Here is a 25,603-nt window from a genome sequence, read left to right on the forward strand (position 1 = left end):
CCAAATTTAGTATGATAAGCATTTTAAACGTAAGACATGAGTGGACTATTTGTAGTTACACTGGTAACGCAGGCAAACACATCAGTAGAATATGATTTGGGCAATTCTTTTACCGATTTGTTGGAAGTGCTCCGTGCAAGACCACAACATGCACAAACGTTCATAACATCAAACTACAGTTATGACAAACGAATGACAGCAATTTTTAGACCAGCTGCAACTACATGTACCATCCCTAAAAGATCGTCGAACCCAAAACAGATAATATCCTCTTCTGCAAAGTCATACACGGTGAAGCCAATTTATCATCTGATCAACTGAAAAAAACATCTAGGACAACCAAGAACATTCATTATGTTCAACATTTCCTGAGACTGCAAACAAAACCAGACAAATTAAAATTCTGCTTCATACCAAACACAATTAAAGATTGGAACTGACTACCACCGGATATTTTCACCAAGATTCAAACAGCAGAAGAACCAGCTAGAACTTTCAGTGATATTGTAAGGGAATTCCCACTTAAGTGAGTTACTTGACTCACACGCAGTGTAGTTATATTCTTGAATGATTCACCGTATACCTATCAAGATCAAATGACAAAGCAAAGATGCCACCGAATTGAAAGGTTTAGATTATGACAATATAACATGCATAAGTATAAAAGAGAATCCCAAAGCTGATGGTACATGAATTGAAATGTCATGATCACCGCAAATGAAACTATTATATTGTTTACTTTTTTTTTTTATCTGTTTTAGAATAAAGGTTTTTCCTTGAATTTTTTCAATCTTTTATTTATATTTGCTAGTATCATTACAAAGTTGTATTAAAATAAAATTGAGAATGGAAATGGGGAATGTGTCAAAGAGACAGCAACCCAACCAAATAGCAGAAAACAGCTAAGGCCACTAATGAATCTTAAACACAGCAAGAAAATCCCGCACCCAGAGGCTGGCTTCAGCTGACCCCTAAACAATTATGTGTACTAGTTCAAAGCATGGAATTTGACAAGAATACTTATGTGGTAATTGAATTTAACACATTAATCCATCTTTACAATTTACAAAATCTTCTAAAAATAAGAATTTGTATGATTGTCAATGAGACAACCTTCCACCAGAGACCAAATTTGTTGAGGTTTGCAACTAGTTAACGGTATGGCCTTCAGCACATCAATATCCACATGCATAGATATATAAATGTGATTGTCATTAAATTCTACAGGAAAGCTATGACTTAAGTGGAATGTATTGAAATGTTCCTTTTGTTTAGCTAGTATATAGCATCTGACTGGTTCAATTGAATGGTATAAATTGGTGTGGTTTTTGAAGCTTTATTTATTGTCAGCTTGTTGTATACACAAATATTTATGGTTGTATATACAAGCTTTATACATGCATTAATGCTTTGCATACGTTCATTTAAAACAACATACTACATGTATGCATCAATTATAACTTACATTAAACATGGATGCATGCCTGTTCAAAGCTGTTGCACTTTTTCATGTTCAACAGGATCATATTTATTTGATCAGAATACACAAAATTGTAGGTTTTGCTACAAGTCAACCATTTTATACTTGGAAATGTTGTGAAAAGATTAAACTAGGTGTCAGAGAACAAATTGAGAAGCAAAGTAGGGTAATTTAAGAACTAGGATGTGAGATATATAAAATATCAAGCACCAAAACTATGTAAATTTCTAATCACTTGCTTGCTTAAAATTCTTTTCATAGATTTAAAAAAAAAATATTTCAAAAATAATATTGCTCTCTAGTGAAAAATTATATCACCTGCCAAAAATCAATTTCGAAAAAAAAAAACAAATGAAAAAATTTCGCTCTTTCGCTACCCTTTTTCAAATGAAAGAGTCTGAAGAACTAGAAATTAATTTTTTTGTTGTGGCCCTATGGCTAAAATGGAACATAGGGGTAAAATGCATTTTTTTGCTTTTGAAGAAAATATGACAGATACAAAGAACATTTAAATGGCATTTTTAAGCCACTCATTAATATATTGAAAATTAAAAATAATCATTGATGAAAGATTTTAGCAAAAAATTACAGGTGAGCGATTCAGTCTCTTGAGAGCCTGTTGTTAGTTATTATTAACTGGATTTTCGAAGGAAAAATCGGTTATTGATTTGGGGATGTACGACAGGTGGGCAGCTGCCAAACAGTGTCTGTTCATTTACATGAAAACGCTTTGATGAAATTTTTTCTAATTTTGATATATTGTTTCCTGTGACTAAAAGAAGGTCAAGTTCAATTTTCATGACTTAAGCTTTTCTTGTTCTTAGACCCTTTTAGAAACCAGAAATTTACTTATTATGTGATTGAGTTATTTACCTTTGAACAGAAATTAATAAGATTATGTATAGCTGAGATTATAGATAGTCTATCAATGATTGTACCTGTTCAATTGATTAGTCATGAGTTTTACTATTTTTAAAGGCAGTGCTTTAATGCCTTTCTAGTTGCCGGGTTAATCCTTCCTTCCGCGATATCCAACTTATCTACGTGGGGGGTCATTAGACTCTAATGACCCCCCACGTAGATAAGTTGGATATCGCGGAAATGTTGAATTCTCTCCTCTTCTTATTGCGATATAAAATGTTTTTTGTTTCATTTCATTTACATTGGGAAATAGAGAAACGATCATTGTGTTTTGTTAGTTTTAAAAACTTTTGATATATTAGTATTTTGCATTATAAGCAGTCAACCGATTGACAAACTAGAATTATTTGAATTCCGTGTGGAAAGAGCTCGGGTTAATTTCGAGTGTTATCTGCAATCTAGATGTTTATAAATCATTTCAGTCGTTGATATAATAATTAAAGGTCGACTGAACATGAATTACATTATACAATTTAAAGCGCATTTCTGTTTATGCACGTGAACCCGTCTAACGTTATTTTCGCAGTTATATAAAGTAGCAAATTATCGTTCCTGAATAGGTGGCGCCGTGGTAGCGGATCCTGTTCCTCTACTTCCGGTTTCTGCACTGTGCAACTATTTCAGTTATATTTTTAATTAACGATGCCAAGTACTTGTTGTTGTGTACCTGGATGTCATTTAAGAGGAGGACATGCATTTCCAAATGACTTAAAAAGAAGGAAAAGTTGGATCAACGCCATGGCCCATACGCAGATTGGACGAGAACACGATGATATCGTGGAGTCCATCTCAATCAGCTGTTGTTAGCAAGGCACGTTTTACTGAAAAAGACTACGTGCAGGAAACTATTCATGGTAAAACTCTATTTTCTTTGTGAAATATATAGTTATATATGTAATCGCCATGCGAATAAACCAAAGTCTGTTTACAACCGCAATTATCGTTTTAGAATAAAAGGGGGTGGGTAATTCAAGACGTCATAATTTTTTGGATTACGATTCAATGTGATCTGTTTGAGATTTTTTGGTGATTGCTACAATTATAATGATTTCTTACAAGAGGTATATTATACTGAGAATTATTTTAGCAGTAATTATGCTAATGTAGTAATGACAGGAATGCATAAGCTATGCCTCATAGACTTTCTTGAAAAATATCAATGACAATGTTAACAGGAACAAAACAATGACATGCTCTCATCTATATTATAGTTATTTTGGTACAAACAATGTATGTTTGTTGCATAAGTCTCTCATTGTTTGTCCTTTGGATTTACATAACATACATTGAATCAGGCAAACATAGTTTTATCCAGATTGTAATGACATGAATGAATAAATCTAGTTAATATTTCGCCAGGTAGTACAAAGTATACATTGCTAATGGAAGTTCATTTAATTATAAAAAAACTAATGTTTTATAACCTTTTTCAGGGCGCAAACCCACCATACAGAGACTTAAGTCGACTGCAATTCCCAGCCTATTTTCCTGGACCAAGCAAGAGACTGAATCGTCCGCAAAAAGAAAAATCAGGGCAGTTTCCTGTGAAAACAAAAGAACTAAACTTGATGAATATTGTAGTAGAAATCTAGAGGAAAGTTTTGATTGTAAAGTTGGTTTTTACTGAAGAAGTCATTCATACTGCAGAAAGGATTTATGACTGTCCACCACCAACTGCCGAGCTAATGTTGAGCTTCACAGATGGAATTACGCAAACACCATCAATGCCTATGTTTTCAGCAGAGAATTTTGAAATGAAGACACGTGACACAGCCATGCATTTTTATACCGGTTTAGAGTTGTATACTAAATTTTTATTTGTTTTGACCACACTTGGTCCAGCAGCACATTGTTTGAGATACATATATTTTCAAATTGATAGGGTGTCAGTTGAAAATCAGTTTTTTTATGACTTTGATGAAATTGAGGCATCATACAACCAACTTTGAACTGTCTAGATTCTAGATTGAATCTAGTGTTAAGAATATTGTGTATACATGGATTGTTTTTATGTCTAAACAGTGGTGTGAGGCTAACACTTGTCCATCTAGTGGTTTAGTCAGGTATTTTTCACCATCCAACTTCAAATTAAAGTTTCCTACGACTTGGATTATTAATGACAGCACAGAATATCCCGTGATAAAACCTAAAGCTCCTAGAGCTCAGGCAACCTTTTCATCAAATAAAAACAGAAACACTGAAAATTCTTGAATGTTCGACACCTGGTGGTTTAGTCAACTATGTCTCTATGTCACATAGAGCGAATTTTTGGACTTGGCAAAACATACAAAATTCTAATAAATCCTATGAATGGAACTGAAACAAAACTTTCATCTGAAATAACATTTAGTTGTTTTATGTTGTGTAATTTTAGAACTTGTATTGTGCCAAAGGATGCATAAATAAAAGTGACGCAATGAATTTTGTTCTGATATATATATATTTACAATTACATGCACATGTAAATTGTAATGCATATAAAAATAAGGAGATGTGGTATGATATTCAGTGAGTTTATCAAACTAAAGTGCATAAGAAATGGGTTTAAGCAGTTACAGGTGTTACTGTCACCATACAATCTCCAACAATGAGAAAAACTCGTACCCTGTAAAAAATTTCAGAGATCTTACAACTAAGTTTTGTTGTCTCACCTTGACTTTGGTGAATTTTTTATATCTGTTGATGTAAATATAAAAAAGAAGATGTGGTATGATTGCCAATGAGACAACTCTCCACACATGCACAAGAGACCAAATGACACAGAAATTAACAGCTATAGGTCACAGTACGGCCTTCAACAATGAGCAAAGCCCATACCGCACAGTCAGCTATAAAAGGCCCAGAAATGACAATGTAAAACAATTCAAACAAGAAAACTAACGGCCTATTTTATGTAAAAAAATGAACAAATATAACAAATATGCAACACATAAACAAACGACAACCACTGAATTACACTTTTATAGGCTCCTGACTTGGGACAGGCACATACATGTACATACAGAATGTGGCTGGCTTAAACATGTTAGTGGGATCCCAACCCTCCCCCTAACCTGGGACAGTGGTGTAACAGTACAATATAAAAAAGAACTATAAAAATCAGTTGAAAGAGGCTAAACTCATCAGATGGATAAATACAAATACAAGTGGACGTGGTCGGGTAGTTGTACATCCAAACAACAAAAAGACACTAAGTACAAATCTGAGAGTACTCACAGTTACTGACAGCTAGTTCAAAGCCACTAACAACTGACAAAAAAATCTTGCATCTAAGACTAAATTATCAATCCGTAAGCTCCCTTTAGAATTTTATAAATTTTACATTTTACATTTCTGAGTTATGGGGTTTTATTCATTAAAAAAGGGGGGATTTTCCAGTTTTTGGACAACAACTCAAAAATGCTTTAAGCAGTTCACATGAAACTTTGGTGAATTATTTATAGCTATTGATGTAATCTCCCTATTGATTTTCATAAATTTCAAATATGACATTGAGAAGAAATTGAACTTTATTTGTTTATAGTCTGGCAACAGATTTATTAAGTATTGCACAACAGCAAGAAATCTTTAATTGAATATAAATTCAATTCATATAACCGATTTCAAGTTCATTGACTACATTTATTCAGAAACTATAATATGTCAAATATTTAATTACAATCCAAATTCAGACCTGTATCAAGCTTGAATATTGTGTCCATTTTTGCCCCAGCTGTTCAGGGTAGTACCTCTGCGGGTGTATCCAGCTGCGCTCAGCGAATCAGTTTATTTCTTAATTAAGAACTCCTTTTTATACGACCGCCAACAAATTTTTGTGGTCGTATATTGGTATGACGTTGGCGTCGTCGTCCGAAGACACATTAGTTTTCGCACTCTAACTTTAGTTTAAGTGAATGGATCTCAATGAAATTTTAAAATAAGGTTCAATACCACAAAAGGAAAGTGGGGATTGATTTAGGGGGTTATGGTACCAACAGTTAAGGAATTAGGGGCCAAAAATAAGCTTTTTTGTAACTTCCAGACATAACTTGTGTGTAAGTGTATGGATCTCTCTCTGACATTGTACCACAAGGTCCATATCACAAAGGAAATGCTGGGATTGATTTTTGGGGGTAATTGCCTCCAAATTTTAGGAATTAGGGGCCAAAAAGGGGCAAAAAACAAGCATTTTTCTAGTTTCATGACAATAACTTGTGTGCAAGTCTATGGATCTCTCTGACATTGTATCACAAGGTTCCATATCACAAAGGGAAAGCTGGGATTGAATTTGGGGGTTATCGCTCCAAATTTTAGGAATTAGGGGCCAAAAAGGGTAAAAAAACAAGCATTTTTCTAGTTTCATGGCAATAACTTGTGTGTTAATGTATGGATCTTTATGAAATTGTACTACAAGGTTCCATATCACAAAGGGAAAGCTGGAATTGAGTTTGGGGGTAATTGTCCAAAAAGTTTAGGAATAAGGGGCCAAAAATAAGCATTTTCTAGTTTCCAGACAATAACTTGTGTTCAAGTGTATGGATCTCTCTGAAATTGTACTGCAAGGTACCATACCACAAAGGGAATGCTGGGATTGATTTTGGGGGTAATTGCCTCCAAATTTTAGGAATTAGGGGCCAAAAAGGGGCAAAAAACAAGCATTTTTCTAGTTTCATGACAATAACTTGTGTGTAAGTCTATGGATCTCTCTGACATTGTATCACATGGTTCAATATCACAAAGGGAATGCTGGGATTGATTTTGGGGGAATTGCCTCCAAATTTTAGGAATAAGGGGCCAAAAAGGGGCAAAAAACAAGCATTTTTCTAGTTTCATGGCAATAACTTGTGTGTAAGTGTATGGAATCTATGGATCTTTATGAAATTGTACTACAAGGTTCCATATCACAAAGGGAAAGCTGGGTTTGAGTTTGGGGGTAATTGCCCCAAACGTTTAGGAATTTGGGACCAAAAAGGGGCCAAAAAACAAGCATTTTTCTAGTTTCCAGACAATAACATGTGTTCAAGTGTATGGATCTCTCTGAAATTGTACTGCAAGGTACCATACCACATAGGGAAGGCTGGGATTGAGTTTTGGGGTGATGAATCATATTGGGGTTCAAAAAATTTGGGGGGGGAATTCTTTTTCCTTTTTTTTCTTTAAAATTTTCCATTTTAAATTGGTTATTTCTGATTTATATATAAAAGCAAATAATAATGATATGGTTTGAATAGGTAAATTAAATTTTTTTAAGTATCTTAGACCACTTTCATTCTGTGTCAGAAACCTATGCTGTGTCAAATATTTAATTACAATCCAAATTCAGTGCTGAATCAAGCTTGAATGTTGTGTTCATACTTGCCCCAACTGTTCAGGGTTCGACCTCTGCGGTCGTATCAAACTGCGCCCCAGCGGAGCATTTTATTTCATTCATAAATTACTTTATGCTTGGAAAAATAATTTTGCTTGGAGTTTAAAGAGTTGACATGTTGCAATGTACATTTACTCTACATAGTTCTATGGTACCAAATCAAAAGTTTATATAAAGAAAGAAGTCAAAGGTTTCCCATCATAGTTTAGTTACGTACATTTTTTTTGTACCTGAGGTCGTTGAATATAGATCATTATATAAATAAGGAGATGTGTTATGATTGCCAATGAAAAAACTAAGGATTTTCTTATCCAAGGAATAGATTACCTTAGCCGTATTTGTCACAACTTTTTGGAATTTTGGGTCCTCAATGCTCTTCAACTTTGTACTTGTTTGGCTTTATTACTATTTTGATCTGAACGTCACTGATGAGTCTTATGTAGACGAAACACACGTCTGGCGTATTAAATTATAATCCTGGTACCTTTGATAACTAATTTGACTATAAACATAGATAAAAAAGGTACAAACTGGACATAATGCACTAGTTCATAAACAAGTGAGAACAATCGCCTTCATATAGTGCTCAGAATATGACATTCATAAAACTTATTCAATATCATTAAGGAACTCTAAATCTTAAATACTGAAAGCCACCTCTGATAAGTACATTGTACTATGCAAGATAATGATATAACTGGACTTAAAATACACACAACCTGTAATTAACTGCCTTTACAGCGCTTTCGTGCTTTGATTTTTTAAGTCATATGTGTTTTGAAGGTAGATGTCACAGTTGTTATGTGTTATTTTATTTTTGCTTACTTATGCCACTTTTTTTGTTGTGTGTGTTAATGTTACATTTTTAATTGATCCTGTTTGGGTGTCCAGATTTGCAAATATCATTTTCATTAGATAATAATCTATTTTTATTAAAGGATATTTCATTACATTATATTGATTTGTGTAGATAAAGTTGTTGACATTGATAGATAAGTTGCAGATAAGATATTAGTTTGTGACAAATGAAATAAAAAATATTAGGAACTATTAATTATATTTGATTATAATTTGAAAACATCATATCTAATTTTAGAGAACAATTTTTTTTAGTGGTGAAATCATATCTAATTTTAGATTTGCATTACTGGTTCATGGAAACAAGTTTGAGTTATATCCCTTTGGACAGAAATTGTTTTAATCAATAAGTATTTCATCAAAAATTTGAATATTTGGGGTTCTTTGATAAGCTGATTCTAACAATGTACTTAGATTTTGGATATTGGACCATAATAGGCAAATGTCCAATTTCAAATTTTTCAGTTCTTTGACCACATTTATTTTTTGTCACAAACCTATGCTGTATCAAATATTCAATCACAATCCAAATTCAGAGCTGTTTTAAGCTTAAATGTTGTGTTTATACTTGCTCAACTGTTCAGGGTTCGACCTATGCAGGAAAATCCGATTTGCTGTCACTCTGACAGCCACTTGTCTTGAATATTATTATTGATAAAAATAAAATGTGAGCAGTAAAAATGTTCAGCATACAAAATGTAGTAAGATCTTCAAATAAGTCAAAATGACTAAAATTGTTTATTGACCCCTTAAGGAGTTATTTGCCTTTAAAGACAATTTTACGCAATTTGTTCATCATGTTTGTTAACTTTAAAAAATCTTCCTCTCTGAAACTGCTGAACCAATTTCAACCAAACTTGAATAGAATGATCCTTATGGTATCTAGTATAAACTTTGTGTTTAAATAAGAGTTTCGTCAAAAAACATGGCTGCCATGACTAGAAATAGAACATAGGCATGATAGGGGTAAAATGCAGTTTTTGTCGAGCCTGCGACTTTTGTCGCAGAAAGCTCGACATAGGGATAGTGATCCGGCGGCGGCGGCGGCGGCGGCGTTAGCTAACTTCTTAAAAGCTTTATATTTTAGAAGGTGGAAGGTCTGGATGCTTCATACTTTGTATATGGATGCCTCATGTTACGAAGTTTCCGTCAGTCACATGTCCAATGTCCTTGACCTCATTTTCATGGTTCAGTGACTACTTGAAAAAAAAGTTAAGATTTTTTGTAATGTTAGATTCTCTCTTATTATAAGTAATAGGATAACTATATTTGGTATGTGCGTACCTTGCAAGGTCCTCATGCCCGTCAGACAGTTTTCACTTGACCTCGACCTCATTTCATGGATCAGTGAACAAGGTTAAGTTTTGGTGGTCAAGTCCATATCTCAGATACTATAAGCAATAGGTCTAGTATATTCGGTGTATGGAAGGACTGTAAGGTGTACATGTCCAACTGGCAGGTGTCATCTGTCCTTGACCTCATTTTCATGGTTCAGTGGTTATAGTTAAGTTTTTGTGTTTTGGTCTGTTTTTCTTATACTGTATGCCATAGGTCTACTATATTTGGTGTATGGAATGATTGTAAGGTGTACATGTCTAGCGGGCAGGTGTCATTTGACCTTGACCTCATTTTCATGGTTCAGTGGTCAAAGTTAAGTTTTTGAGTCATGGTCTTTTTTTCTAATACTATGTGCAATAGTTCAACCTTATTTGGTATGTGCGTACCTTGCAAGGTCCTCATGCCCGTCAGACAGTTTTCACTTGACCTCGACCTCATTTCATGGATCAGTGAACAAGGTTAAGTTTTGGTGGTCAAGTCCATATCTCAGATACTATAAGCAATAGGTCTAGTATATTCGGTGTATGGAAGGACTGTAAGGTGTACATGTCCAACTGGCAGGTGTCATCTGTCCTTGACCTCATTTTCATGGTTCAGTGGTTATAGTTAAGTTTTTGTGTTTTGGTCTGTTTTTCTTATACTGTATGCCATAGGTCTACTATATTTGGTGTATGGAATGATTGTAAGGTGTACATGTCTAGCGGGCAGGTGTCATTTGACCTTCACCTCATTTTCATGGTTCAGTGGTCAAAGTTAAGTTTTTGAGTCTTGGTCTTTTTTTCTAATACTATGTGCAATAGTTCAACTTTATTTGGTATGTGCGTACCTTGCAAGGTCCTCATGCCCGTCAGACAGTTTTCACTTGACCTCGACCTCATTTCATGGATCAATGAACAAGGTTAAGTTTTGGTGGTCAAGTCCATATCTCAGATACTATAAGCAATAGGTCTAGTATATTCGGTGTATGGAAGGACTGTAAGGTGTACATGTCCAACTGGCAGGTGTCATCTGACCTTGACCTCATTTTCATGGTTCAGTGGTTATAGTTAAGTTTTTGTGTTTTGGTCTGTTTTTCTTATACTGTATGCCATAGGTCTACTATATTTGGTGTATGGAATGATTGTCAGGTGTACATGTCTAGCGGGCAGGTGTCATCTGACCTTGACCTCATTTTCATGGTTCAGTGGTCAAAGTTAAGTTTTTGAGTTTTGGTCTTTTTTTCTAATACTATGTGCAATAGTTCAACTATATTTGGTATGTGCGTACCTTGCAAGGTCCTCATGCCCGTCAGACAGTTTTCACTTGACCTCGACCTCATTTCATGGATCAATGAACAAGGTTAAGTTTTGGTGGTCAAGTTCATATCTCAGATACTATAAGCAATAGGTCTAGTATATTCGGTGTATGGAAGGACTGTAAGGTGTACATGTCCAACTGGCAGGTGTCATCTGACCTTGACCTCATTTTCATGGTTCAGTGGTTATAGTTAAGTTTTTGTGTTTTGGTCTGTTTTTCTTATACTGTATGCAATAGTTCAACTATATTTGGTGTATGGAAATATTTTATGATCTATTTGGCAGTCACACAGGTTTTATTTGACCTTGACCTCATTTTCAAGGTTCATTGCTCAGTGTTAAGTTTTTGTGTTTTGGTCTGTTTTTCTTAAACTATAATTTAAGCAATAGGTCAACTCTATTTGTTGTATGGAAGAATTGTTAGCTGTACATGCCTGCCTAGCATGGTTCATCTGACCTTGACCTCATTTTCATGGTTCATTGGTCAATGTTTAGTTTACTTGGTTAATGTTAAGTTTATGTGACAGTTGTAATAAAGTTTTATATTTAGGACTATCAACATAATATCAATGATTAGTAAAGAAGGCGAGACATTTCAGCGTGTGCACTCTTGTTGGATTATATCTCAAAAACTAAATCATTTAGAGCAAATCTGACTAAGGTGTTAAAGTGTACATTAGGTCAAGATCTACATGTCACGAAAGTATCAGACAAGTCGGACAATTGATTTTTGGGTTATTGCCCCTGAATTGATAATCTTTGGGAAATTTCGCAGTTTTTAGTTATATCTTGAATATTATTATAGATAAAGATAAACTGTAAAAAGCAAAATTGTTCAGCAAAGTAATAAAGATAAACTGTAAAAAGCAAAAATGTTCAGCAAAGTAAGATCTACAAATAAATATGACTAAAATTATTAATTGACCCCTTAAGGAGTTATTGGCCTTCAAAGACGATTTTACACAATTTGTTCATCATGTTTACTTTTAAAAAAATTCTTCTCTGAAACTACTGAACTAATGCTTAATGATCTTTAGGGTATTAAGCATGTTAAGTATAAACAATGTGTTTGATCCAAAAATATTGTCATTATGGCTATAAATATAACATAGGGTAAAATGTCGTTTTTATACGACCGCAAAAAAAATTTTGGCGTCGTAGAATGCTATGGTCATCGTCGTCGGCGTCGTCTGAAGACAAATTTGGTTTCCGGACAATAACTTTAGTTTAAGTGAATGAATCTCTAAGAAATTTTACCTGAAGGTTAAATACCACAAAAGGAAGGTTGGGATTAATTTTGGGGGTTATGGTACCAACAGTTTACCACCCTAGGCATTAATTTTAATATGTGGCAGCAAATAGGGCAGATTGCCCTATTTATGTGGTGTCCCCACATCTACTCTGTTGTTCCTAAGTCTCAAAATGCTGCTCGCCCTGGCTAAGTCCTCAACATCTTTCTTTTCTAAGTATAGATCCGCAGCTCCTCTAGGTGTAATACCACCAGATCATAGTACGTCACATCCGGTTGCATACGAAAATAGGTCGAAAAAAAATATTCCCTTGAATTTGACAGTTGTAGGTAATTGATCCTACATTTCATTGCAGTAAAACATTTCTGAGTCATAAACATATATCTTGGGTATTTCAAAGCACCATTATTTCTTAATTTGGGGTTTCTATAGAATATTTTGGAAACTTGAGGTTACATGGTTACTAAAGCTTGTACACAGGTTAAAAAAGGGGGAAAATTTGATTGGTTAACTTCCAGTGATGGTTATTTTCTTATATGCAATGAAATGTTATGTGAAATTTTTTCTATAGTACTGGACAGGATAAAACTTTACTCATGCCAAGTATTTCTTTATTTGAAACAAAGATAAATTCTGCACAATTTTTTGAAAAGTGCAAATTTAACAAAGACTAATAGGGGAAAATCAATGGTGGTATTACACCTAATATGGGAAGCTGTACATGCACCTTTGACCTTGTGAGTACTCTCATGTGTTAAAATTTCTTGCTATTTAAGTGAAATATTACAAATAATGAAATATTCTGAGTGGATTGAGTCTCCAAAATACATTTTATGAGAAAATTTCCTTGAAATAGGACTTTACCATGAATATTAGTTGACAGAACAAGCCATACTTAGAGTCTTGGGGAGCTTTTTCTCCTTATTTCTTATATTCTGCTATACTAGAACATTTTTCCTAAGAAATACTTTAATAAATATATAGTTTTAAGTAAATGAAATTATTTTTAAAGCAGTAACAACAAATTATTCACCAAAAGAGAAGTTTTTTATGTCCCTCTCTGGAAAGCGGCGTAAATTTAAGTTTTACGCAAGGACTTATTGAAACAGTAAACTTTTATACGGATAGTTCAAGCAGCTTGAATACTTCAATTAATCATTTATAATAACATTTCTATCATAAATGAGTGAAAGTTACCCCAAAATTTTTATTTATTGGCCTAAAAAGTAGAAATTTTGAGGAAATGAGAGGTATAAATGGACCAAAAGAGACTTTATAAGGAAGAATAAGAGGTCCATTAGTAGTATTTATCATCCTAAAGTCATCTTTTGTATCATATTCAACTGTTTGTAGGCAGATGAGATAAATATTTGATCATTTATTGGTCCACACTATATTCTATCATGATGCGGCTTGGTTTGAATTTTCGAAGAAATTTTGCTCGAATCGCTGTAGATGTCGTCTTACATTATACTAGATTTTTCTCAAACTATTGAACTGATTATGACAAAACTTGACAGGAATGCTTGAAATAACCAGTATTACAAAGGAAAAAAGTCACATTCAGTTTATTCAACAAAAAAGTCTTCTTTATAAAGGTGTAATACCACCAAATCATAGTACGTCACATCCGGTTGCATACTAAAATAGGTCGAAAAAAAATATTCCCTTGAATTTGACAGTTGTAGGTAATTGATCCTACAGTTCATTGCAGTAAAACATTTCTGAGTCATAAACATATATCTTGGCTATTTCAAAGCACCATTATTTCTTTATTTGGGGTTTCTATAGAATATTTTGGAAACTTGAGGTTACATTGTTACTAAAGCTTGTACACAGGTTAAAAAAGGGGGAAAATTTGATTGGTTAACTTCCAGTGATGGTTATTTTCTTATATGCAATGAAATGTTATGTGAAATTTTTTCAATAGTACTGGACAGGATAAAACTTTACTCATGCCAAGTATTTCTTTATTTGAAACAAAGATAAATTCTGCACAATTTTTTGAAAAGTGCAAATTTAACAAAGACTAATAGGGGAAAATCAATGGTGGTATTACACCTCTAAGGATTAGTAATGGAGCACTTTATATATAGTCCAGTGGCTTAGTCCTGTCTTTTTTAGTCTCTCTTATTTATATTATTATTATTATTATTATATTTCTTATATTTTCTTGTAAGCCACCAAGCCACAACTCCTCTTTTTCCTATGGTGACTGAAAACAATGAACCTGTTTTGTTCATTGTTGAGGTCTGTAAAGTGACTTATAACTGCCAACAGCCACATTATTTGGACTCTGGTAGATAGTTATCAGACTGTTATCTTATTGTCAATCATACCACATCTCCTTATTAGTCCCCTACCGACGAAGTTGAAGGGGACTTTAGGTTTGCACTCTGTCCGTCTGTACGTCTGTCCATCCGTCAGTCCAGCAACTCAGTTTTCCACACTTTTTTTCTTCGTTCTTGAAGATATTGATTTGATATTTGGTATATAGTTTTAGCATGACAAGTTATAGATCAAGTTCAAATTTTATTCCGGTCTGGTGATTTAGTCCAGAGTTATGGTCCATAAAAAAACTCCATAACTAATGTTAAGAGTACTATGTTAAACCATATATCTGTACAAAGGGAGATAACTCATTTTTTAAAAGACATTCTTTGGTAAATTGTTTGAGGAATTTTGTGGCAGGTTTATATGTTATATTGTGTAAACTAATTTTCTGAATGCTACATGTATATATATTTATTTTTTTTTTATTAAATGAAATCCTTTAATTAGATAATAATCTATTTTTATTAAGGTATATATTTCATTACATTACATTGTGTAGATAAAAGTTGTTGACATTTTATAGATAAGTTACAAATCTTTATTAGTTTGTGACATATGAAAGAAAATTTGATTGTAATTTGAAAATAGATATACATTGTATTACATCATATCTAATTTTAGAGAACTATTAATCATATCTAATGTTAGAGTGTTATAGGTTTTCCTCACTTTTTTCATCATGTTTGAAGATATTGATTGACAATTGGTATATAGTTTTATCATGACAAGTTACAGATCAAGTTCAAATTTTTGTTTCGGTCTGATAATTTTGTGCAGAGTTATATTCCTTGCACTTGAAAAAATTCACTCGTATATTCAGTTTTCCACACTGTTTTTAGTCATGCTTGAAGATATTGACGATATTTTCTTTTTGTTTACACCATGACAAGTTATAGAACAAGTTAGCAGTTTGTTCCGGTATAATGAGTTTTTACCCGGTAGAGGACTATGTATTGCCATGCAATACTCTCAGAATGCTTGTTTTAGTACAGGTTAATTATTTGAAATAAATGACTAACAAACATTAAATCATTTGAAAAAAAAATTCTGCAATAATTTATGTTGTCATTTTAAGATTTCAGTTTATATATGTATCAACAATGAAATTTGGTTGTATAAATTGTGTCACTATGTTTGTAATTGTCGAACTAGTATAACAATACTATTGTCTAAATCTACAGAAATTGAACATGCTAAGTAACTGAAATAACAATGTCACTAGGTCACTTGTAACTTATCTCTTAAATAAGGACTATGTGGGGTATAACAGCTTGCTTACTACAGGCTCTTCATAATCATTTTGTTAAATAATTCTACAAAGAAGGGGATATAGATAAAAGAAGATGTGGTATGAGTGCCAATGCAAACTCTCCATCCAAGTCACAATATGTAAAAGTAAACCATTATAGGTCAAAGTGCGGTCTTCAAAACGGAGCCTTGGCTCACGCCGAACAGCAAGCTATCAAGGGCCCCAAAAATGACTAGTGTAAAACCATTCAAACGGGAAAACCAACGGTCTAATCTATATGAAAAATGAGAAACGAGAAACACTTATGAACCACATCAACAAACGACAACTACTGAACATCAGATTCCTGACTTAGGACAGGTGCAAACAAATGTTGCGGGTTTAAACGTTTTAATAGGTACCAACCTTCACCCTTATCTGAAACAATAGTGTAACATCACAACATAGAAAGACACACTATAAAATATCAATTGAAATGGCATAACTCAATCAAAAGACATTTTAACACAAGTGAACATACACTGAACAAATAAATTTGATCTATGACACAATGTAAATACAAAATCAATAAAATAAGGGGTTAGATGTTAAACGATTTCAGAAAAATAACCATAACCTTGAACAAAATGCGGCCAAATAGAATAATGTACACAGGTAAATGAAAATAATTTTGTCGTAAGGTATACAGTACAAATGGAGAACGGAAATATTTTTTACAAAATAGATAATTTTGTTGTTCATAGTACGAGAACAGAAGTGAAAATTTATAGTCATACCAAACACTTATAAAAGCTGTTATATATAAAAAATAGAGAGACTAGATATAACACCAAATTAGTAAACATTAAATAACAAAAATGCATTACAAATTGTATCAACAGGTCAAATTAACAAGAAAGTACGATTTGAGAGTACTCGCAGTTACTGAAAGCTAGTTAAAAGCCAAAAACAATTAATAATAAAAAATCATGCATCAGAGACTTAAATCAACCTAAACACATCCCAGGGATTTAGTATTTTAACGTCATGGACAGTCAAAGAAGACATGACTTGTGCAAAGCCAAAAATAAAAGTATTGACAGGCAGTAGGATAGTTATGAGTTAACCTCTATATAGAAAAAATGAACGTGGATGTGTATATATACATCCCGTTTGAAAAGAATACGAATTTAGTTATGTTTTAATTTGCTGATGACAAAATCGATATTTGTGCCAACGTAAACTATATTCAAAGATCTAATTACAACATTGGTAAGATAACCTTTACTAATAAGTTTGTTTAAAGGTTCGATGAGTTTACATGGATCACATAGTGATTTCCATGCTTTTAGTACAATATTACAGTAAAATTTAGGATGTGAAATACCGTTTTTGATAAGTTTTCTACAGGTACAGCCAAATTTACTAATCAAATCTTTGTATCTATGAAAGAATTTAGTAAAAGTTTTAAGTAATTTATGGTAACGAAATCCCTGACTTAATAATTTACCAGTGATGCATTGATTACGTTCGTTAAAATCTTCGACATCACTACACATACTGGCATAACAAAAGAGTTGGGATATATAAACACCGTATGATGGAGCCAAAGGAACATCACCGTCTCAAAGGGAAAATTAACAATAGGGAATGAAAAATCGTCTCTTTTGTCGTAAATTTTAGTATGGAGTTTCCCTTTAGAAATTGAAATGTCTAAATCTAGAAAAGGACAACTACTGCTGTTTATGTTAGATTTAGTTAAAGTAAGTTCCTTTGGGTAGTATATTTAGAGAACTCTGGATTATTTAACGAAAAAATATCATCAAGATAACGGTAGGTATTATATTGAATGTATCAACCAAATGTAACAATGATGCGTCTTTACTGAGTTTGGTCATAAACTGAGATTCATAGCAATACAGGAATAAATCTGCTATTAAAGGGGCGCAGTAAGTGCCCATAGGAATACCTACTACCTGTCGATACACTTTATAGCCAAAACGTACATATATGTTGTCCAGGAGAAAATTTAAAGCTTCAATCATATCTTCACATTTCCAGTAAGTGTATCTAGCATACTTTCCTTTTTCGTTACAGAAAAAGGCTTTAAACGAGTTACAGCAGATAAATTTGCAATGAGATTTTTCAAAAGACCATTTAATTAAATATGAAAACTTTTTCTTGATAAGATTGTGTGGAAGTGTAGTGTAGAGAGTAGAAAAATCATAACCGTCAACAGAATTAAAAGGACCATCAAAACTTTAAAGCATGTATTTTATCTAAAACCTCTAAAGAATTTTTAACACTCCAAAAATAATTAATACCATTATTTTCATAATGGAATTAATAGTCTGTTAATGTATCCTTGACTAAGAATAATGAAATTGCAAGAAACATATTACTTTGAATGTTGTAGATTGTTCAGGTAGTCTTGAGCTATTTCTTTGTACAAAAGAACAACAAGTAGTCATCTTCACTTCACACACATATATATGACCTATATATATCTTGACAAACAAATACAAAAGCCATAGACATTGAAAACAATTCATATCTATTCTATTGTCAGTCAGCCTACCTACCATGAACTGAAAAGTCTCCTAAGATTCAGTAGGTAAATTATGTGAAAATCAAGACTTGAATAAAAAATATCCCAATATTAGAGACAATGGCGTCATTTTTCCTCAGAGCTTTCAGCTCTTTGATTGATGACTATGGAAAAGAGTTTTTTTGAACTACCTGTATATCAATGTATATGCAGCTTGTTCACATATCTTTGTTGCACAAGCAGATGTTGCGGTTGCCTATTTAATTTCAACACCAGCATAATCATTGAACAGAAGAAGTAAGCAACTACCTTGTTAATGGCATGGTAAGCCTCAGATTACTACAATTTTGTTAAGATTATTACTATGTCCTGTTCCACCTGACCATAAAGAAAAATATTTTCATTCTAGTTAAGTCTAGCTTAAATATTGGAATAACGCCAGTATACATAGTGATCCCTTGTTGTACACTACATTTCTGCAAGAATGGTACCGTAGTTACGATTTTCTATACTTTCTTGACAAATCTTTTGATGTTTGGCTTAAGTATAAAAATGTGGCATACACTTGGTACCAAAGTCACTTGGTTCTACTAAAGGTATGTCAAGACAAAACACTCTGTGACCTTATATAAGAATTTTGTTGACTTTGATATCTTATGGTGGCCATCTTGGAAATAGCCGCCATTTTGAAATTTCAACTGTGTCCATATGTAATATTGTTTGAAGCATTCAGCATGTCTAACATTCCAAATTTGAACTTGTATATGTTATTATTAAGTGATCTTTGTTGATTTTGATATTTTGAGACAGCCATCTTGGAAAAACCTGCCATATTGAAATTTCAAGGTGGGTCAATAGTTTATATTTTTCAAAACACCCTGAACTTCTATCATGCCAAATTTGGTTTTGATTTTGACCTTATAAAGGTGATATATGTTGATTTGGATATTTTATGGTGGCCATCTTGAAAAAAACGCCACATTGAAATTTCAAGGTGGGTCCATAGCTTATATTCATCATATTGTTTTGAAACACCCAGAACTATTATCATCAAACCCACAATTTTTTCACTGATCTGCTGGACTATAGACAATTCTGCGTCTTTCAACACCTTCTTCGTAAAAATCTAACCATTAATGCCCTCAAATTATTTTTTTGAAAAAATGTGTTTTTGTTTGAAATATATAACAAAAAAATATAGGTGACAAATACCTTTGGCCATGTACTATAGGTAATTCACTCTTAAAATATCTCTGTTTATTCAATAGATATTTTAGAATGTGATCATAATTTATAGAGTTGTTACTCCCAACCACCATCAATTACCCAAGAGTGACTTTTACATTATGTACACTTTGTTGTGTAATACAATCAATTTTAATCATTGAATTAATTTGTGAAAAACTTTTTAATGTATTTTGATTTTATATTTTTTATTAAGTTTTTGTTTGAATTACTTTTTAGACCTGTTAGGAATGTTAAAAGTGTGATGTTTTCACTGAGAATAGTTGCTACTGACCATTATTTGTGTCCTCCTATCCCAGAATTGGATGTCCAGTACTCTGATTTGACACAGTCAGAGATATGGAGAGTCCCTGTAATTAGGGTATATGGATCAACTCCAAGTGGTATGTAAAAATGTATGTCAAGTAAATGTATCATAAGAATGCGAATCCTACATGTACAGGCCTTAGACACCCTATATATCTATCTTTGGTTGACAATCTTGATACTGCTATTAATAAATAAATAGTTTAAAACTGTAAATTTTATTTTGAACTTCTTACTAGAAAAATACATTTGTAAGGTAAAAAAAACAAATTCTTATAAACCTTTATGCAACTTTTCTTAGACTAATCCATTTACCCAGAGGTCAAATTATAATTTTATGTATTGGCGATACACTTTTATTGTCCAGGCTTACCTACATTTAAAAGAAAGGAGGAATGTTTGTTTTAGCACTGTCAAACATTTTATAGTTATTAATCAGTTTTAAATATGATCTGCCTTTTATTGATAGGTCAGAAAACATGCATGCATGTTCATGGAGTTTTTCCTTATTTGTATGTGCCATATGATGGAACCCAACCATGGGACCGTTATCTGAAGTTGTTTGCTAAAAGTTTGGACAAAGCTTTGAATGTTAGTTTGAATAAAGTCAACTCTAATACACAGCATGTTTATAAAATCAACCTGGTGTCAGGGATGTAAGTATGGAAATGTATGAATTGGAAAATTTGTATTTAAACAGTTGTATTGCATCCTTTGGCTTTATATTGTTTGTGCACTCTCAAAAAATTATGATATTGTTTATCCCTACTTTTAAAAGAGTAATGCCCCTTAGAAAAATGCATCGTAAGCGCTCTCATGTGTACAATTCTTGCCAGATTTTTATGAAACTTATATTATATGTTTATATCAGCAATGTCTTTGAAAAGTTTGAAAATCAGCGCTGATCAATTATTTTTATACGACCGCAAAAAAATTTTGCAGTCCTATATTGGTATGACATTGGTGTTGTCGTCGTCCGAAGACACATTGGTTTTCGCACAATAAATTTAGTTTAAGGTTGGGAATTTTTATCTTTTGGAAAAAGGGGGTGGGGGGTTGTTGGGGCAATTTTTTTCAGATTTCAGAAATTAAACAAAATTTCTTCACATATTTTTTTTTTTTTAAAAAAAGGGTGGGGGTTCAATACTAAACAGCATAGTGTATTGCACAAAAGCAAAAAAAAAAAGGGTTAATTTTCATTAATTTTTTTTGGGGGTGGGGGGTCAATTCGCACAGGCACAGTGTATTGCACAAAAGCAAAAAATAAAATAAATTCAAATCATATAACAATTCTAAGTTCTTTGACTACAGTTATTCTGTGGTAGAAACCTATTATGTGTCAAATATTTAATTACAATCCAAATTCAGACCTGTATCAAGTGTGAATATTGTGTCCATTTTTGCCCCAACTGTTCAGGTTTGGACCTCTGCGGTTGTATCCAGCTGCGACCGGTGAAGCAATTTATTTAAAAGAGTTATGCCCTTAGAAACATTAATTATATGGAAAATTGCATCGTTAGCACCCTCATGTGTACAATTCTTGCCAGATTTTAAAGAACAAAAAAAGGTGTTTTTATGCCCCCACCGTAGCGGAGGGTGCATTAAGTTTTACCCTTGTCCGTCTATACATACGTCCCAAAGTTAGTTTCCATTCTTTAACTTTAGTTTGCCTCAACCAAATGTTATGAAACTTATACACAATGCTTATTACCACAAAACACAGATCAAGTTTGAATTTTGGTGGGGTCACTTTTACCGTTCTAGAGTTATGCCCTTTACAAATGGAAAAATTGCTGAATTTTTCGTTTCTGTTCTCTAACTTTAGTTTGCGTCAACGAAATGTTATGAAACTTATACACAATGCTTATTACCACAAAATACGGATCAAGTGTGAATTTTGGTGGCGTCACTTTTACTGTTCTAGAATCATGCCCCTTTACAAATGGAAAAATTGCTGAATTTTTCGTTTCCGTTCTCTAACTTTAGTTTGCGTCAACGAAATGTTATGAAACTTATACACAATGCTTATTTCCACAAAATACGGATCAAGTGTGAATTTTGGTGGTTTCGAATTCACTTTCACCGTTCTAGAGTTATGCCCCTTTACAAATGGAAAAATTGCTGAAATATTCATTTCTGTTCTCTAACTTTAGTTTGCCTCAACCAAATGTTATGAAACTTATGCACAATGCTAATTACCACAAAACACAGATCAAGTTCGAATTTTGGTGGCGTCCCTATTACCGTGGTAGAGTTATGCCCCTTTACAAATGGAAAAAATTGCTGAATTTTTCGTTTCCGTTCTCTTTCTTTAGTTTGCGTCAACGAAATGTTATGAAACTTATACACAATGCTTATTACCACAAAATACAGTCAAGTGTGAATTTTGGTGGCGTCACTTTTACCGTTCTAGAGTTATGCTCCTTTACAAATGGAAAAATTTTTCGTTTCCGTTCTCTAACTTAAGTTTGCCTGAACTAAATGTTATGAAATTTATTAACAATGCTTATTACTACAAACTCAGATCAAGTACAAATTTGGGTAGCGTCACTTTTACAGTTCTTGAGTTATGTCCCTTTATAACGTTATATGCACACAGGGGCATTATATCTGAGTCCCATGGACACATTCCCCATTTATATTTGTTGTTAATGCCCTAGCTTGGATAGATAAAATATATAGATTTTATATATTTGCTAAAAAATATTCTGATCCCCAATTTGATGAAAAAAAATATTGTAGTCAAACAGATGAGAAAAAAAAATATTCCGGAACCAGATTTTCCACATACCTTATAGTGTTAAATTTTGTAAAAAATAATTTGATTGATAGGTGTCGAAAAACTGAAAAAAAAATCTTGCTTTGCGCGAAAAAAAATTTCTGACTCAGGCAAAAAACAATACCCCCCCCCCCCTTGAAGTTAAATGGTTGCTCCCTAATCACTGAAATTTGTGACATACCGATATTTGTGTTCTTGGACACCACCTATTCTACATCTATTACTCGTTACCTGAATATATTTATGCCCTTCTAGTAATCAATCTATATTCTCAAAAGAAAATGTTGTCATCATTGAACAGCAGAATATATCGACTTAATCATTTTGGTTATATTACTCGAAGAAATTTGAAAACCGATATTTGAAACAGTAAGTTTTGAATGAAAGAAATTATCGGTGGTTACTGGTAATGGAAATGAACAAAATCTGGAAATCGCAAATTTAAAAAAAAAAAAAAAAAAATCGGGGCGGGACTATTCCAGAGGGGTGGACAGGGATGAAAATCTATCAATTAATTTTAATTGGCCTAATGTAGCATTGGATTTTTGCCAATTTCACATGGATATCTTATGGTCTATGCATTGCCATTTACAATTAATCCAAGACATACAGGATGATAGTGAATATAATACTCAATTGCCAAAAAACAACATACATGTGTTTTATTAAACAGGCTGTTATACTTAATAAAAGGTAGTACTTTTTTATTTTTTATTCAGACCAATGTATGGATACCATGAAAAGGAAGAACAGTTCTTAAAGATTTTCTTATACAATCCCAGAATGGTCAGGAAGTAAGTATAAACACCAATAACCATTGCTCACCACACCAAGCCAAGAAAGTGAATGTGTCACCCTAGGAGTCCCAATTTCGCTTTAAAGAAGCAAAAAGGAAAAGTTTTTGTTGCCCTTGATTTTCAATAAAATTCTATGTCGTCTTGTGATTTTTTGCAAATTTCACTTTAGTCTATCTAAATGCACATGATTCCGATTATTTACAGAATTCATACATGTTACTATATTGACCATGGCTATGATTATCCTTAATTATGACACATATATTGCTTTAAATTTGCATGTCATTGTTTATTACCTTTCAGCCAGGTAAATTTTCAAATCCAAACAGAATGTTGTTTAACCCTTTCATCCCCAACGATGCCTTAAGGTATCTCCAGCTGGTGTGTGCCAAATGATGCCTAAAGGCATTGCCTCCTGTAGGCTAGTTGGTCTATTTATAATCAATTTTGCTTAGAAACAACAGGGCTAATGAACAGAGAAATTGACACAGTCATGGAGGGTATTATGAAAATTGCTTCTATGCTTTTTTTGTGCAATCATACAGTTTAAAATGGGACAAATACATTTAAAACTTGGATCAAGACGTGGAAGAACTAATGGCTTTCTCCATGGAGCAACCGGGGTTTAAGGGGGTAGGCCTTGGTAGCCCCCAAATTTTCTCTTGTTTAATTTTTCTTATATTTACACCAATTAAAGGGTAGGGGTCCATGCATCATCTGCCAAAGTCTTGTTGAAATTAACTGTTGCATTGTAGCCTTTTCAATAGCAAAAAGTGATACTTAAAGCGATGTCCGTGCAATAACTTGATAATGCTTTGACAAAATCTTTTTAAATTAAGATATGTTGTTTCCTGTGACCAAATGAAGGTCAAGTTCGATTTTCACGATTTTAGCTTTTATCAATGTTGAGTTGTAGACCTTTCAATATATAGCGAAAAGTGATATTTAGAGCGTTGTCTGTGCAATAACTTGATTACACTTTGACAAAATCTTTTCAAATTTAGCTATGTTGTTTCCTGTGACTAAATGAAGGTCAAGTTTGATTTTCACAGTTTTAGCTTTTATCATCGTTGAGTTTTAGAAGTTTTTAAGTAGCGAAAAGTGATACTTAGATTGATTTTGGCATTTCTGAACCCTACAAAAAATCATTTATTTTTTTACTTGATCCTGTTAAGTGGTCCAGATTTGCAAATATCATTTTCATGTAGGAAAATCCGGTTTGCTGTCACTCTGACAGCCTCTTGTTTTATCTCCATTGTAAATTCAGATAACCAAACAAAAAAGGTACAGAACTAAATTGTATTTATTATCATGATTTACTAACCAGTTTAGTTCATTATGTATGAAACTGCCCCTTTATTAATAAAAGCAAAACTGGTCTGGTCCATTACAGACTAACAGTGCATTTAACCATTTAATACAGGGCTATTATGAATAAACAGGGTTTTTATGATTTTACTGTAGCATACATTTTATAACAAAACATAATGCTGTAGAACATGTAGGATCCACAGCCTATCACTTCATTGTCAGTTTCTGTGTTGGGTTCTGTAACCCACCGGAGCAGTGTACTATTAACCTTAAGACATTTGACAGGAGTTGACATTTTGGAATATTGTGATTTGTCATTTTTCTTATCACCATTTTATTACATTCGTGTGGCTTCATCACCCAAGCTGGACATCAAGAGAAGTGAATTTCTCAAGTATCAGCTTGGGGTTTGTTTTTCTAATTATAACCTCCTAATTGATTTCTTCAAATGGTAAAATTCATTAGATTACTATTGCTGATTAAACAATTATTAGTTTGATTTAAGGTGATAATTAATACTTCAAAGACTTGCACATTGTCATTGAACATGTTGAACCAATTTGATC

The 25,603-nt window shown here is 33.0% G+C and overlaps 1 protein-coding gene and 1 long non-coding RNA gene across 6 annotated transcripts in view; one reads left to right on the top strand and one right to left on the bottom strand.

The window, feature by feature from the left end:
• Window positions 1-25,603, top strand: part of LOC127724637 (uncharacterized) — a 640,225-nt gene that overhangs the window by 3,497 nt on the left and 611,125 nt on the right. For all 5 annotated transcript variants that reach the window (XR_007992624.1, XM_052231644.1, XM_052231645.1 and 2 more), the window contains exons 2-4: window positions 20,064-20,227; window positions 20,620-20,806; window positions 23,649-23,723. Coding sequence is in view for 4 of the 5 variants with exons in the window: in XM_052231644.1 (XP_052087604.1) it covers window positions 20,089-20,227; window positions 20,620-20,806; window positions 23,649-23,723 (401 nt within the window). In the remaining variant the exon portion in view is untranslated. The remainder of the gene's footprint in view (window positions 1-20,063; window positions 20,228-20,619; window positions 20,807-23,648; window positions 23,724-25,603) is intronic.
• The window catches only part of LOC127724793 (uncharacterized), a 152,796-nt gene continuing 131,697 nt past the window's right edge, over window positions 4,505-25,603 (bottom strand). The window contains exon 3 of the long non-coding RNA XR_007992700.1: window positions 4,505-6,033. This is a non-coding gene — a long non-coding RNA (uncharacterized LOC127724793). The remainder of the gene's footprint in view (window positions 6,034-25,603) is intronic.

The sequence above is a fragment of the Mytilus californianus genome, unplaced genomic scaffold, assembly GCF_021869535.1.
Source record: "Mytilus californianus isolate M0D057914Y unplaced genomic scaffold, xbMytCali1.0.p SCAF_14, whole genome shotgun sequence".
NCBI lineage: Eukaryota > Metazoa > Mollusca > Bivalvia > Mytilida > Mytilidae > Mytilus > Mytilus californianus.